The 15,536-nt window shown below is 45.7% G+C and overlaps 2 protein-coding genes across 2 annotated transcripts; both read right to left on the bottom strand.

Moving 5' to 3' along the window:
• Positions 1-2,258: 2,258 nt before the first annotated feature.
• Positions 2,259-12,557, bottom strand: ik (IK cytokine). The gene is made up of 20 exons (XM_069671687.1): positions 12,420-12,557; positions 11,920-11,986; positions 11,519-11,611; positions 11,363-11,422; positions 10,737-10,904; positions 10,469-10,583; positions 10,241-10,311; positions 10,071-10,117; positions 9,667-9,830; positions 8,299-8,407; positions 8,029-8,068; positions 7,754-7,943; positions 7,133-7,151; positions 6,901-6,984; positions 6,676-6,760; positions 4,700-4,757; positions 4,470-4,558; positions 4,241-4,349; positions 2,716-2,750; positions 2,259-2,582 (listed from the first exon to the last, which is right to left on the bottom strand). Exons 1-20 carry the CDS (start codon positions 12,427-12,429, stop codon positions 2,555-2,557), a joined length of 1,641 nt encoding a protein of 546 aa, XP_069527788.1. The 5' UTR covers positions 12,430-12,557; the 3' UTR covers positions 2,259-2,554.
• Positions 12,558-13,588: 1,031 nt separating this feature from the next.
• ndufa2 (NADH:ubiquinone oxidoreductase subunit A2) lies at positions 13,589-15,104 on the bottom strand. Its single transcript, XM_069675024.1, has 3 exons — positions 14,969-15,104; positions 14,120-14,226; positions 13,589-13,814 (listed from the first exon to the last, which is right to left on the bottom strand). The coding sequence occupies exons 1-3, from the start codon at positions 15,070-15,072 to the stop codon at positions 13,723-13,725; spliced, it is 303 nt and encodes a 100-aa protein (XP_069531125.1). The 5' UTR covers positions 15,073-15,104; the 3' UTR covers positions 13,589-13,722.
• Between the last annotated feature and the right edge of the window lie 432 nt (positions 15,105-15,536).

Below are 15,536 nucleotides of genomic sequence, written 5' to 3'. Positions count from 1 at the left end.
AGCCACTCGTAAACATCTCGTTAGCATCTTGAGAAACATCCAGATACATATTCATCAGTTCAGTTGTCTGTCAAAACACACACACACACACACACACACACACACACACACAGAGGGGGGCTGATTAACAAACACTCGTTAGCGTTGTTGACGGTAATAAGTCCAGTTGTCCGTCAGAGAGTTAAACATGTTTCCATCATCAACAACAACAAACACACAGTTTGATCTCTTAACGAGCTGCTGCGTCTTAATGAGCTTAACGACTCCTGAAGCAACAGCAGCCCCTTAACGAGATCAACAAACACTAATTAGAACACACACACCTCTGTGATCATTTCGTCTATAATTAGACTGACCTCTTAATTAATGACAATAAATAAACAGGAAGTTAAAACATACATTTTGACGTTTAATTTTGTTCCTGTTTGTAAAATTAATCAGGACGTCACAGGTTTGAGTCTAGAGGACCTCCTAGGTGTGTAAAACACAGACTGTATAAAAACATGGCCGACATGACAGCTCCCTAAAAGTGAAGCCAAACCCTCTCTATCGCCCCCTGCTGACTGGCTGCAGTATAGCTCATAAAGCCCGCCTCCTCCATGTTAACAGATGGGACATGAGTCAAACTATAAAATCAAAATACACGTCATATGCATTTTTCTCAAACATGGTTTCTGTCATTATAGTTAGTTCTTATCATGCTGATTTATGTCACAGTGTTCATTGTTCTGACTAGTTTACTGTTCATTAGTAACTTATTAGTGTGACCTCATGATTGACAGCTCTCTTGACAAATCAGCCGTCTGTTCCAAATTAGCAGAGTTAAGATTAACAGCAAGACGAGACACAACTAACAATTTCAATTCAGTTCATGGTTTGTGGTTCTTTATTGGCATGATTGTGATTGTTGTATATAATGATAATAATAATGATAATAATAATAATAATAATGATAAAGATAATGATAATAATATAGCCAAAACATCATGTAATTAAAAATATATACAAAAACAAAATACTAAAAACATGAATAATAATAATCAGATAAATATAAAAACAAGTAATACAATTAATAAAATAAACAACAACAAATACACAAAAGAGTAGTTGTAATTCAGTGTGTGTGTGTGTGTGTGTGTGTGTGTGTGTGTGTGTGTGTGTGTGTGTGTGTGTGTGTGTGTGTGAGAGATCTGGGGGAAGTATGCCTCTCTCACTGCCTGGTATTTAGGGCACGATGTGAGGAGGTGTAGCTCTGTCTCTACCTGCTGGCTGTCACACTGGGAGTAGAGTCTGTCCTCTGGCAGCCAGCTCTTCCTGTGGCGACCCGTCTCTACAGCCGGGCTGTGGCTGAGTCTGTACACCGTCAGGACGCCGTTACAGACTCACATACTCTGCTAATGTGTACGCTCAGTTTAGAGCCAGAGAGCATTGTAATGTACCGTTGTGGTCCTGAGGCTGGGGTTGCGGTCGTATTGGGGTGGGGGGGTGTTGTGGTCCTGGTCCTGGTCTGAAAGTGGAGTTAGTGGGCTGACTGTGAAAGCTCAGAAGCGTTGGGTCTAGATCTGTGATGCCGTGGTCCACCGTGCTGCTGCCGAGAGCTGAACTAAAAGAAACGGCCCAGAGAGTCTCCTCGTAGCCGACCATTGACGATGTACAGACCCAGCGTGCGGCAGAGCTCCAGAAGCTGAGAGCCACTTGTGTTTGTGGTTTTATCAGAGTTGTGTTTGTGGGGGAGTTCAGAGAGAGGAAAGCAGGCTTCTGCAGGGAGACCTAGGTGTTTGTCTCCCTGGAAGTTAACTGTATCAGCTTTCTCTCCTGTTCCAGCATTTCAATCCCCACAGGTCAGAAAACTTCCCCCTCTAAGATAAGAGAGGGAAATATCTTGGTTAACTAACACTAACGTAATTGAAGTTTTCATACCTGTGAACGTTTACCTCAGACCAACACAAGAAGCTGTTCTGCTGTCAAACACGCCGGCGTGCGGGATCCTTGCTGTTTTTTCGGTAAGTTCAGTGTGTTTTCGTTAGTGGAAGTGGCTACAGCAGAGTCTCCCGCTGATCTCTACTGTGCAACTCTGCTTCCAAATGATGTCACCATCGCAAGATGGCAGCGCCTATCACGAGGCTGTTTTGGCATCACTTTAGTACAATTGGAGCAGATGGAGACGCGTCGTCCATCTTTATACACAGTCATTGGTGTAAACACAGAACTCAGAGCCTTTAAAACAAACAAACAAACAAACAACAGTTTGATTTTTTTCAACTTTATTTAAGATTCATGAATCAAATCAGAAAAGAAGAAAAACCACTAATAATCAACATCATTGACTAATCAATGACATCACTATCTAATCAATAACATCTCCAAAACAAAACATCAGGTTACTTAAAGAATTATTCATTGAAGTTTAAATAGTTTTAATGACACAGTGTGAAGCTCCTCTGTGACCTTTGACCTCTGTCTGTTTTTAACAGTGATCCCTTGACAGATGAACACATGAACATCGATAACTGATCAGTGGTGATGTTTGATCTCCAGAGGACGAAGGAACTCTTCAATATTTGGGCCTCTTCACGTCCACCCTGAAACAGACACACAGCGTTTACCCACTGTTTCCTGTTTCCTGACTGTTTACGGACCATTTAATGTTTACATCCACTTCCTGTTTACTTCTGATGCTAATGAAGATGAATACAGGAAACAGGAAGCACTCACCCGTCGGCCTCCATCTTCTTCCTCTTCTCGATGATCTGAAACACAGTTTACAGACTGTTTACAAACAGTCCACACACGGACACTTTTAAATCCCTCATCTGCCCCATGCTCCCCCCCCCCTCGACCCTCTGCAGTTTGCATATCGCCCAAACAGAGCCACAGAGGACGCCATCGCTCACGTCCTTCACACCGCCCTCTCCCACCTGGAGGGGAGGGACACTTATGTGAGGATGCTGTTGGTGGACTACAGCTCAGCATTCGACACCACGGTGCATCTCCCTCTCCCCTCTCTCCCTCTCCCCCTCTCTCCCTCTCTCCCTCTCCCCCTCTCTCGGCCCGTCCAGTCTCTTCAGATGTTCAACATGAGTCTGGTGCTGCTCGAGGTTTCTGCCTGTTAAAGTGTTTCTGTCTCTGTGCTGAATGTTGTTCAGAGCTGCTCATGATGATTCCTGTTGGGCCTCTCTTTAAATAACAGAACAGAGTACGTCTCGACCTGCTCCGTCTGTAAAATTGTCACAAATGGGTCGAGTTTAACTTTTAGACCGTGACCATTCTTCTCACTTTTCTGAGTCATTTGCTGTGTAAAAAAAACCCTTCAATTTCATCAATTGCAATTCAATCAGACTTTTTCAAATAGAAATATGATAAAATGTGCAAAAACTTTTTCAGAACAATCACAATAAAGTTCAGTCTGTGCTAAGAAAAACAACAAACAGATTTTTGCTGCAGCTGTCAGACTTTTGGACATATAACACAGACAGGTCTCTCTGCATCTCCGACCATATTCGCTGTAAATCCAAGAGCAAGATAAGCGTCGTCATATTTTCTTGACTTCTTGGATTTTGGCGGTTGGTCAGCGTCAACGTCGGCCGACGTCGTCTTGTTGGTATCTGACGAGTCAGCTGTTTTTGTTTTAGCCCCTGTTATATATTTGTCCATTGCCGATGCTAGACTTTTTCTTTGTGTGTCTGAATGTGAAATCTGTCGTGGAAATCACCAGGGCAACGCGTTAGTGTACTGTGCCACCCGAAAATGAGTCCGGGTTGTCCGACGTCAAAACATAGTTCCGCCTGTTACATTTTCCAAACGCCCCACAGTTTGAGAGTCACTGGGCTAACCACAGCCCCGTGGTCGTCCGGAAAGTTCAACAAAGACTGGAGGCCCCAAATCCTCAGGAACTTCTACCAGGGCACCAGAGAGCCTCCTGACAGGTCGGAGGTTTGTTATTGCTTCCCTATTTTATTATTTCTTTTAATTCTGTTTTATGTCTCTACATTTGATAGTTCACTCTTCTAATCAGAGCGTTCCAGCAGAAGTCTTTCACACGTCTGTGTAACCGGAGTGACAATAAACATCTTCAATCTTGTTTGTCTTCAGATGTCGATCCTCAGATTCAGACTGAACTCTTGTTTCAGCTCACAGAGGGTCAAAGTAAATATCATGTTTGTGTTTTTTATATTTGTTGTTATTATTGTGTGTGTGTGTGTGTGTGTGTGTGTGTGTGTGTCGTGAGTGTGCGTCTCACCGCACTGATCTTCTTCCACTGGCGGTCCAGTTCCGCCTTCTCGTTGGTCTCTTTGAAGCGTCGGGTCTTCCTGCCTTCAGACATCTTGATGCCATACTGGAAGGCAGCCCTGCAGTGACAAACTTCATCATCATCATCATCGTCATCGTCATCATCACAGCCTCACTCAACAGTTCACAAAGCCTGAATGAGCCTGTCAGTCAGAGTTGAGGGCTTAATGATCTCGTACTTTGGCAGAGCCTCCTTGTTGTTCATGTAGTCTGAATATTCCTCCTGAGTGTCAAAGTCCCAGCGACCCAGCGGCCCCTTCTTGTTGCCCTGAAACACACACACACACACACACACGTTTTACCAACAGAAAGGTGACCATCAACTGTGTCGCATGTCATGGACCCGAGGACGTCTATCCCTGTTTAACTGAAGCAAACTGTAAACATGTCTGTATCTGTTGTAGTTCACCTGGTCCATCTTGCTGTAGTCCACCTCCTCATCACTGTCCACAGCCAGGTCGTCCATCCTGCACACACAGTGAGAGTTTAAGCACACGAATGACTGTGTTTATAATCAGGTCTACAACGTCCTAAAATGTCCACACAGCCCCCAGTGGATGACTATAGTACTGCTGACCATGTGAGTTCGTCCTGAGCAGAAACCTGCAGGCTGAAACATGAACCTGAAGCTGAAGAGCCAACAGCTGCAGTTCCTCTGGTGTCCACTTGAGGCTGTCTCCAGCAGTGAGTCAGTCCCCATAGAGCCCCATGTTAAACTTTACAGCAGAAATAAACATGTTTACAGCCTGGTACAAAAAACAGTTTGGGTCTCTATAGCTCATTTCTCTCTTCATGACAACTGTACGGGGAGAATCTTTATACAGCTCACCTGTTTACATTATATTAAGGCTTAAAGTGATGCAGCATTAGGGGCGTGGCCTATCTGAGGCACATAAACGGGTATAAATTAATCTGAGTTTTTGCCTCCTTTGTTTCCAAAAACCCCGTTGTTTATAATAATCCCTGTCCAAACGTAAAACCACAACAGAGATGCTGTCATGACAACGCCACACCAACAGGCGGCGATATAACCTCGTCATGCAAAGAAGAAGACGAATCCGGCCAATCAAAAGTCTGAAAAAAATCTTTGGTGATGCCTTTGTTCTCCTGTAAGCATCGCAGTTTATGTTTCGCCTGTCATTTTGAAGGACTGTCGTGACGCCTCACAAAAGAGATAACGGCGCACAGGCTGACGTCTCGAGCCATAAATGCCATTTACCCCCTCTACACGCTCCACCCTCCTGCCCAAATATGGTCACTTCTGGCTCCAGAAAACTAAGATGTCAGTTAAAATGCTGAACTATAGGTTTCAAAAAGGCTAACCGATGGGTGCATTTCTTATATACGGTCTATGGTTTGTCCGCGGACCGGTACCGGGCCATGAAAGGTGTCGGTGACATTCCAAACATTCGCGGAGTCAGAACCGACGCGTGGGCTGTGTGAAGTGTGCAACCGCACAGGGCCTCGCGCCTCTACAGACACTTCAAAAGTCGCCCAATTGAGCTGGAAAAAGCGCCGACCTGGCAACCCTGGCTTCACATCCCATGAAACGTTGATCATGAAGCCTGAAGCCCCTCTACAGCTCTGTGTTTATCAGAGAAACTACACAGCATATGGGCGTATGGCAGCCTGTGGAGACGGAGTTTATACTTTAACTGTGCGCAGAAATACGGACGGATCCCAACGTTATCATTTCAGGTATGAGCATCAAACACACACAGGTCTCCGTCACATCTGTTCCTCTCCTAACGGCCGTCTCCTCCCCGTGCGGCGTGATAACTCTGATAAACGCCACACGGATCACCTCCAGCTCATCTCAGTCACAGCGTGTGAAGACGTATTTTATGCTTTAAGAAATACGGGACCGATTGTGACGCTACAAGTCAGGGGCAGAGCCTGAGAGACGCACAGATCAGTCACTGCGCTGCATGACTACAAACTGCTCACTGCTGGATCACACTGTGGATCACCCGTCTCTGACCAGCGCCGTCCCTCTCGCCGGCTCGGCCCGTATTCAGGCAGTTCACTCTGCCTTATGAAGGCCTGGCAATGGCTGTATCTTAGCTAGTTAGCACAGTTAGCCTCACTTGTTAGCAAAAAAACGTAATGCTACACATGCTGTTAATTGAGAAGTGATTTTAGTGTGTGAGCGATTCTAAACAAGTTAAAGACTCACTGCCCCGCGGCCCTTTGCATTCATGCTAGTTACAATCTGCATGAATGAACTGTGTGATGCTAGCTCCCTCTGATTAGCACTGTTAGCCCAATACTGCAAATGTCAATGTGTGGTGGTATGTATGTTTGTGTGTGCAATTGTACCTGTGTTTCTGGTATGTATGTGTGCTTCTGTGTGTATTAGTGTGTATTTGTTTGTGTGTATCTTACGTAGCAGGGTAACACTCTGCGTATGAGTTTGATCCTCCAAAGAAATCTCCCAGCTGCTCTTTGCCGTCTCTCCTCTGAGACCCCGTTCACACCGGATAAGGAACAACACTGTAGATACTACACACAGGTGCTACACACACTACTTCACTTGTGTACAGGTGCTACACACACTACTTCACCTGTGAACAGGTACACAGCACAGTTAACCCTTTGTTGAAGGATATGGTTCCTGGCCCGGCCACTGGCTGCCTGCTGCTCCTGCAAACTTCTCATTGATCATCTTAATCTGCTCTCTGACTGATCCAGGACCTGAGAGGCAGACAGACAGGTAACCAGACAGGTAAACAGACAGGCAGACAGACAGACAGACAGGCAGACAGGAAGGCAGGTAACCAGACAGACAGACAGGCAGGCAGGTAAACAGACAGAAGCTGCTTTGACAAAAAAAGTGTCTCACCTGTATCCACCTCCAGGACCTACAGACAGACAGTTTGAGTAAATATGATGACAATACAAATAATAACATCATAATAATGATAATGTGTGTAGGTGTGTGTGTGTGTGTGTGTGTGTGTAGGTGTGTGTGTGTGTGTGTGTGTGTGTGTGTAGGTGTGTGTGTGTGTGTGTGTGTAGGTGTAGGTGTGTGTGTAGGTGTGTGTGTGTGTGTGTAGGTGTAGGTGTGTGTGTGTGTGTGTGTGTGTGTAGGTGTGTGTGTGTGTGTAGGTGTGTGTGTGTGTGTGTGTAGGTGTGTGTGTGTGTGTGTGTGTGTGTGTGTGTGTGTAGGTGTGTGTGTGTGTGTAGGTGTGTGTGTGTGTGTGTGTGTGTGTGTGTGTGTGTGGGTGTAGGTGTGTGTGTGTGTGAGTGTGTGTGTGTGTGTGTGTGTGTGTGTGTGTGTGTGTAGGTGTGTGTGTGTGTGTGTGTGTGTGTGTGTGTGTGTGTGTGTGTGTGTGTAGGTGTGTGTAGGTGTGTGTGTGTGTGTGTGTGTGTAGGTGTAGGTGTGTGTGTGTGTGAGTGTGTAGGTGTGTGTGTGTGTGTGTAGGTGTGTGTGTGTGTGTGTGTGTAGGTGTGTGTGTGTGACCTGGTGCTCGTCTCCTCGTGGCTTCTCAAAGTAGCTGTGTCTGCGGCTCTTGCTGTCGTCCTCCCTGTCTCTCTCTCTCTCCCTCTCCCTGTCTCTCTCCCTGTCTCTCTCTCGGTGTCTGTCTTTCTCTTTGGGGGGTTTGGAGGAGGAGCCGGTGGACAGGATGTAGTCCCCGATGTCGTCAAAGATGCTGAAACAGACAGAGTGACACTCGGACTGTGAAGTGAAGCTCAAACACAGAACAGACTCACAGCTGCAGCATGAAGACAACTTACCTGAGATCAGCCTCAGGAGCCCGCTTCTCATCCAGTTTACCTGCGCACGCACACACACGTGTAGTCAGAAGAGTGTCACATGTAATCACAGGTGAATATGAGCTGCAAACAATCAGGATGGACTAAGGAGTCCAGTGTAAACACTGTACATGTCTGTCTGTTCTGACTCTAACAGGACCAGGTGTGTAACTGCTGCACACACACAGTGAAACACACACTAACACAGTCACCAGTGTGAGAAGTGAACCTGCAGCAGGTGAGCTCGGCTACCTTTGTCCTTCTTCTTGATCTTCTTGTGTCGGGTTCCCTGCCGCAGGTATGACAGGATCTGAGTCAGCTTCGAGATCACGATGTCGTTAGTGGTGAGAGTCGTCTGAGCCTGAGACACACACACACACACACACACACATTCACACACACACACCTTTTTGTCACATTTGCTCAAACTGTCACTTTAAACATGCAGTCGTACATGAGAGAGAGAATCTGTGACACAATCCTGTTCCTCTGGCTCCTCCTACTGCTCCTAATGGCTCCTCCTACTGCTCCTAATGACTCCTCCAACTGCTCCTCCTACTGCTCCTAATGACTCCTCCTTCTGCTCCTCCTACTGCTCCTAAGGGCATTTGTAAGAATCCACCGCTCGCGAAACACAACAACCAATCAGAGCCGAGCAGTCTCTCAGGCCGCTGTCAATCACACGCTGCGCAGCACCGCTCCTCCGCGCACGCTCACACGGTCAGCTCAGTTTGTTTAGCGTGCGCGGCGTCAGCCGGTTTGTGTCCACAAAGGCTGAAAAACAACCACCAGGAAGGAACAAACTGCCCGTCCCTCCACTGCCAACCGAGACAGAAACACAACCAGAGCAAACATCAGAGCGGCGTTTCTGAGGTGGAGAGAGCTACGGGAGCTGAGAGGATCAAAAAGCGATGCTGAGTTAGACAGGTCTGCTCCACAGGTAATTACCCCAGCTTCATTTCTGCTGTGTTTGTGTCACATTGCTGAGATGTCTGCGGTTACTGTGACGCTGTGTTACCTTGGTGTAGCAGTCGGGCTAACGTTAGCTTGTTCCTGCTGCGGCTGCTGTTCAGCGTTGTTTCATATCTCTGTGAAGTGTCCAGGCAGTGTGACCGTTTCTTTCTCCTGATAGTTCTGTGTGCCTGTGCTCTCACGGCTAAATGTTCAAACATCAGTGAGTTGCTGCTGAGCTGGCTCTGTTTTTTCCACAGTCTCTGTTAGAAAACTAAGTGCTGCTGGCTCTGCCGCTGGTTTGATGCGTCTCTGCTTCGATCGTGTTGGTGGTGTAATGTGGCTGCGGTTGTTGTCATTTCACGTTTTCACTGGTGTGGCTGCCATATTATATATTTGGCTCCTTCAGTTGCCATGGTTACTAGCCTGCGTGTGCATGATAGCCTCCTCTGCGGGGAGGGCTTTGGAGGCAGGACTGAGTGCCGCGGAGAGAGAGGGGGAGGGACCGCTCACTTCTCCATCTTACCTACTGCAGCTTCAAAGAGAGAGCAGCGATCCCGTTCTGATCTCTAAACATCTAACAGCTCCACAAACCCTGACAGACAAGTACAGGGGGTTGTGTAGATGTTGTGTAGACGCTGTGCACATGTTGTGTAGATGTGTCAGTACCTCCATGCTGGGACAGTCTGCCTTGCTGCGAATCAGAGTGGTCGGGATGTCTGTGTCAGTGAACTCGTCGTCGAGGTCGACCACATACGCCATCCTGCCAGGCAGGAAGAGCTCGTTCCTCTCCACCACTCCCGTCCTGAACACCACCCGGTAGATGTTCCTCCCTGAGGGGGAGGAGAGGGAGGAGGAGATAATGCATCAGCAGGAGGAAGCATAAAAAAGGGCCTCTTTAATTTCACTCTTACATCTCACAGGTGGAGATATTGGAGGAATAAAAAAACAGCTGTTACATCTGTGTAAATGTATCATCTTTACACAAACACACAAATATATAAAGTATAAAAACACACATACAGAGTCTGACACCAACAGTCTAAGTCAAGCTCAGACTCCTGTACACTCACCCAGACGAGTCTTAAACTCAATCTTCTCCTCCGGCTCCACGTCTTTCCTAAGACACACAGAGAGAGGTCAGAGGTCAGGCAGACAGGTATAGTTTATTTAATGTTACCTCATGTTTCCTGTGTCTGATTACTTAGGAAAGAACAATGCGTGTGTGTTATTGTCATCTCACTTTGCTTCTTTCTGGACTTTCTCCATCATGTCTTCTTCTTCTTTCTCTTTACTGGTGATCTCAGCTCTCACCTGACACACACACACACACACACACACACACACACACACACACACACACACACACACACACACACACACACACACACACACACACACACACAGTTAGCACGGAGAGCTCTGTTTTTCCTGACTCTGCCTACAGTACTTGAATGCAGCGCAGTCTCACCTTCTGTAGCAGAGCGAAGTCGAGACCTTTCACCAAGTGAGTGTGCTCCATGTCACCTCCCAGAAACTTAGACTCCTGGATCAGCTGACGACGCTTCTCTGCTGCAGACTTATCCCTGAGAACACACAACATGTACACACACACAGATTATAAATGAAAGCATACGTTCAGACATGACGGACATCAGCAGCAGAAAATAAACACGACTCTGCTGATGCCATCTTATTGATGCTGCTAACACGGTTAGCACTAGCATTAGCAAACTCACGCCTCAGCGGTGGGTCCTACAGCTCTGTAGTTAGCAGTGGTGCTAATCAGCTCTGTCTCTTCGTAATCTTTGTTGACTCCGTCTCGTCTCTCTCTCGCTCGGTCACGGTATTTCTCAGCCAGCTCTCTCTCTCGCTCCATCTCCTGCTGACGTAGCTTAGCATAGTAGCTGCAACAAAAGGGAAAAAAGTCATTAAAGACATGATCAGAGCAACTGGAGCTCTGATCAAAGAGCAGCTTCAAGGCTTACCCACAGTGGGTGACTTAAGGGGCCTGAGTTAGCAAGCTAGTTGCTAATGAAGCTAACAGAGATCGTTTTGCTTATTACTCGCGTCAGAATCAGACCCTCTCATGCCTGTACACTAAATATGAGACTACAGCCAGCAGCTGGTTAGCTTAGCTTAGCATAAAGAGGGGGGAACAACTACTCTAAAACTCAGTGATACATGTTTGACCTGGTTTGTCTCAACACAACAAACAGTGAAGACAAAAACAAGTATTTGGTTTCAACCTGTCATTATTTCCTTACAGGAAGTGGAGTCTCTGGTTGCCTGGCAACAGCTCACAATTATCATTCCTAAAAAAGGTACTTGGATCATCTCTGACCTGCATCCAATCATCACTCACCTCTTCTTTTTCCTCCTCCTGGCTGCAGGGTCCTCATCCTCATTATAGTCCCGGGGCATTCTGGGAAAAAAAAAATTAAAATTAAAATTAGGGGGGGAAAGTCTGACGAACCACCACCACCACTTCCTGTCAGCAGGTGTCATTTCTGTCACTCACTCATGGTGTCTGGACTTGGAGGGCGGAGCTGAGGAGGGCGCCGCCCGCGGTGTCATCAGCAGCTTCCTGAAGTCGTCATTGGTCAGTTTCGACCTGAAGGTACACACACACACACACACACACACACACACAGCTGTGTTTACATCACGTCAGGAGGACATTGATGCACATTGTTTAGGTGGACTGACTCTGACACTGAGCACGTGTTCATACTAACACTAATGTTTGATGTTGAGAGGGTGTGCCCCACACTGTGAGTGTGTATTCAGGATGTTGTGTGTGTCCCACACTGCGAGCATGTATTCAGGATGTTGTGTGTGTCCCACACTGTGAGTGTGTATTGAGGATGTTGTGTGTGTCCCACACTGCGAGCATGTATTCAGGATGTTGTGTGTACTCACTGAGCAGCAGCTCGGTGGTCGTCCACCTCGTGGCCCTCAGGAGCCAGAGGGTTGGAGTAACTCTCAGCTGCACACAGAAAACACGTTTGAGCACATTGTTGTTCTATTGCACCATGTTTGTCACGTATATCTGCGCATTTGCAGATGAAGTTTAATAAACAGTGTTGTCATCAGGGTCACAGCAGTGATTCACGTACAGCTCTTAAAACGGCAGAAATGTGAATAGAGTTTGGTGTAGTCTTGTTTCAGTGGAGCAGGGGAGAGCTATGCTAGGCTAACCTAGACTAATCTTGCTGAACAGAGACCCATTCCACTTTTAAAACATCCCAGCGGCTCTTTATTACTAAACACGTTCAGCTAGTTTATCTGGATGACTTTATTCAGGATTTAACAGAACTGTATCTATTTAGCTAACATGTTGGCTTGCATAGTCAACGCAGGCTAGCTTTTTAGCATGCTAATAAATCTCTAGCTAACACTCTTCAGGGTCTTAAACTTACTTTCAGGCATCTCTGCGGAGTGTCAATCCTCCTCTTCCGTCGGAGGGAGAGTCTGGTCCCCTCTGAGAAGAAAAACTCGAACACACAGTGTTTATGTTTTATCTGCGCGGCTCCTCTGTTAGCCTCTGCAGCGGAACTCCACTCTGTTTGGATGTTATGCTACTTCCTGTTGATTTCTTTCGTGGCGGAGCTAGTGTGAGGCGTCACAGCGCCTCTGCAGGCCGCGGGGAGAGCTTACACGAGTTACGATATTTATATGAAATATAATCAAATATTAGTGTATAGAACAGAAATAGACAATATTTTTAACAGACAATTAAATTCTTCCTCCTCTCTGTTCACATCAAACTCTCTCTGGGTTCTACTGTTAATGTCTGACTGTTTCTTCAGTGGATTTTTCTTCTTAGACAGGATCTCTGTACAGATTATGTATCTCTCTCTCTGTTCTGAGAGAGAGAGAGAGAGATAGAGAGAGAGCCAGGATCCAGTCTCTGTTCGAAATGCTGCTGTTCGAGCTTCCCTTGACAAGATTCAAAAAGCTGTGATCCTGTTGTTTTTCATTCAGGAAGTCACATGACTTTATTTACATTTACTGTCACTCTTTTTGTTGATTTAAAACGATGATAAATGTGTGTAATCATGTTTCACTCTTTGTTATTGGCTGTTATAAACATGTAAACTATGCAGCCTGAAGGATGCGGTCAGTGTTCCTGTGGTGCAGCGCTGCCCCCTTCTGGTCAGGAGAGTCACTGTTGAAGGTTCTCCAGGTCCAGCTGGTGATTCTGCAGAGTGAGGGTTTATTTCTGATCCTCTCACACACGGTTATATTATTTAACCACTTAAAATGCTGACAGATTAACTTGTTTCCTTAACTACACTTACAAAACATCAAGATTTTTCAAAATAAGAGTCCATCTGTCCAAACATCCACTGAACAGGAAACAAACTTTAACTGTCTTCATTTATCATCAGGAGAACAAACATGATCTTCTCTTGGTGCAGATTTCATGTTCTGGATGTCTTTTAAAACGAACATTCAGAGTCATGGAGCACAGGAAGGTCCCTACAAGCATCAGTGAACAAAGTGGGCCCTCATTCTGCTTTGACCTGCAGCTTTTCACAAACATTTCATTTAGAGACAACAAAGAAAAACCAGCAGCAAACAGAGCGACAGTCATTACACAGGTTTATTCATATCAACACATTTACACTAACTGAGGGAATGGAGCCGTCTGGACTCAACCACTTCCTGCAGAGACGGGGGTAATGTTTGGACTGAACCACTTCCTGCAGAGACGGGGGGTTAGGGTTTGGACTGAACCAGAGTGTGCAGAGCTGAGGCCACCTGATCAGCTGACATGTTGTCCACGGAGACGGTGCTCTCCTTACCGAAATCTGAACACAAACATGTTATATTATTATACATTATTATTATAGTATTGTATATAATAGTATCATAATAAATAAGACAGATTAGAGTGAAACATGAGCTTTATTTAAACGCCCTGTTGTTCAGCAGAGACACAAACTGCAGATTAAACGTCTACAAACGTTCATGTTCACAGGTGAAATGTTGAGTGATCTTTTAGATGTCAATGTGTTTGAACTGAAACCACGTTCACTTCACTGAGAGCTCCAGAGGATCTGAAAACACCACCAGCGTTTGTTCACTTTCTACGATGAGGGCCGTGTGGACTCACCGTATCGGGCCCACACTCGGGCCTGGACTCCAGAACATTCTCTGATCAGGATGGGGAAGTCTGGGTTTGACTTCTTCAGAGTCACATAGTGCTGCTCCACAAAGTCTCTGCACACACACACACACACACACACACACACACACACACACACACACACAGTATCGTATTATCATATATATTGATATTAATATAACTGATGATTTGACATATTTGTGTTCATGACCTGAAGTTTGTGCACAGCTTGTGTACATTATGTCAGAGTACGTGTGTGTATATTTGTTTGTGTGTGTGTATTTTTGCTACATACACTTCAGATTTTACACTGAATTAGTCATGTATTAATTTAACTTTGAGATTCTTGTTCAGATGTTTGTGTATTCATTAATAACGTATTGATTCTCTGACTGTTACAGATGAGCTGATTACAGACATGTTGTGTTGAACAGGATCAGATCATCCAAACTCATCTAAACTTGGAAATCAAACTAGTTTTTTTCTGAGAATCATTTTCAGTATCACATAAACTGAACACTTTTATACTAGACAGTTATTCGACACATCTGCGCATTTAAAACACGTATTTTTTAAAGACATTAAACGGAACATGGACACACACTGCTCTGTGTTTCAGGTCGTTCTGACGTTAGCTGCAGCTAGTTGCTAGCTGTTGACCGTTTCATGCTAACTATTAGCTGCTCTCAGGTCATTCTGACGTTAGCAGCAGTTAGCTATTAGCAGCGTCCAGGTCATCCTCTGTGGTGCTAAGCTAACACACAGCATAGCTCGGATCATTTTCATGAATGCTCCTAAAGTCTCGGTTTTCCCGCCTCAGGTCGGCTCGGAGCTCACCTCGCGCCCTTGCTGGCCGCGGAGCTCTGGCAGAGGTGCACGCGAATCTCTCGGAGGTTTTTCCCCAGACTGGAGCCGATCGTCCTCACTGCGGCGGCCGCCATCTTAGCTCCGTGTTGTCTGTGAAGCGGGGCCAGCGCTGCCCGGAGTTTATACTGACAGTAAACTGTGAGAGCCCTGAGTTTGTCCTTACAGGCATCGACTCTCGTGTCATAGTGTTTCAAAAAGACCAGATAAAATGAATCAGGTATATTTAGGTAGAATTTTGAGGTTCTTGTTGCACACACTTTATTTGATGCTATGTTCTCCTTCTATCAGCTGGAAATATTAACTTTTTAATATAACAAAGTGATGTAAAATGTTGTTTTATGTACAGTCCATAAAGTAACAGCATCAGTTTCAGCCCTAAAACAGTTTAGTGACTGTGTTCAAACAAAGACTGAAACTTTGGTTGTTTCTGAGGCTGAGGAGAAACAAACCTGCAGGTGAAGCTCACTCCGATACGTTGGCTTTGATTCTCATCTGGATTCGATGAAGGAAACAAACATGTGACGATCCGCGTCGAGTC

The sequence above is a fragment of the Semicossyphus pulcher genome, unplaced genomic scaffold, assembly GCF_022749685.1.
Source record: "Semicossyphus pulcher isolate SPU_LCO1_2020_fin unplaced genomic scaffold, fSemPul1.0.p SCAF_10, whole genome shotgun sequence".
In the NCBI taxonomy this organism is placed as follows: domain Eukaryota; kingdom Metazoa; phylum Chordata; class Actinopteri; order Labriformes; family Labridae; genus Semicossyphus; species Semicossyphus pulcher.
This window is presented reverse-complemented; position numbering and strand designations above follow the sequence as displayed.

Excerpts from the sequence above, each read along its gene's own strand:
- ik (XM_069671687.1), bottom strand. Across the intron at positions 10,584-10,736 it reads GTAGGACCCACCGCTGAGGC|GGATAAGTCTGCAGCAGAGA; the intron begins GTGAGTTTGCTA and ends GTGTGTTCTCAG. Across the intron at positions 7,944-8,028 it reads GCTCCTGAGGCTGATCTCAG|CATCTTTGACGACATCGGGG; the intron begins GTAAGTTGTCTT and ends TGTCTGTTTCAG.
- ndufa2 (XM_069675024.1), bottom strand. The coding sequence starts at position 15,072 with ATGGCGGCCGCCGCAGTGAGGACGATCGGCTCCAGTCTGGGGAAAAAC. Across the intron at positions 14,227-14,968 it reads GCGGCCAGCAAGGGCGCGAG|AGACTTTGTGGAGCAGCACT; the intron begins GTGAGCTCCGAG and ends GTGTGTGTGCAG. Across the intron at positions 13,815-14,119 it reads CCGAGTGTGGGCCCGATACG|ATTTCGGTAAGGAGAGCACC; the intron begins GTGAGTCCACAC and ends GTTTGTGTTCAG.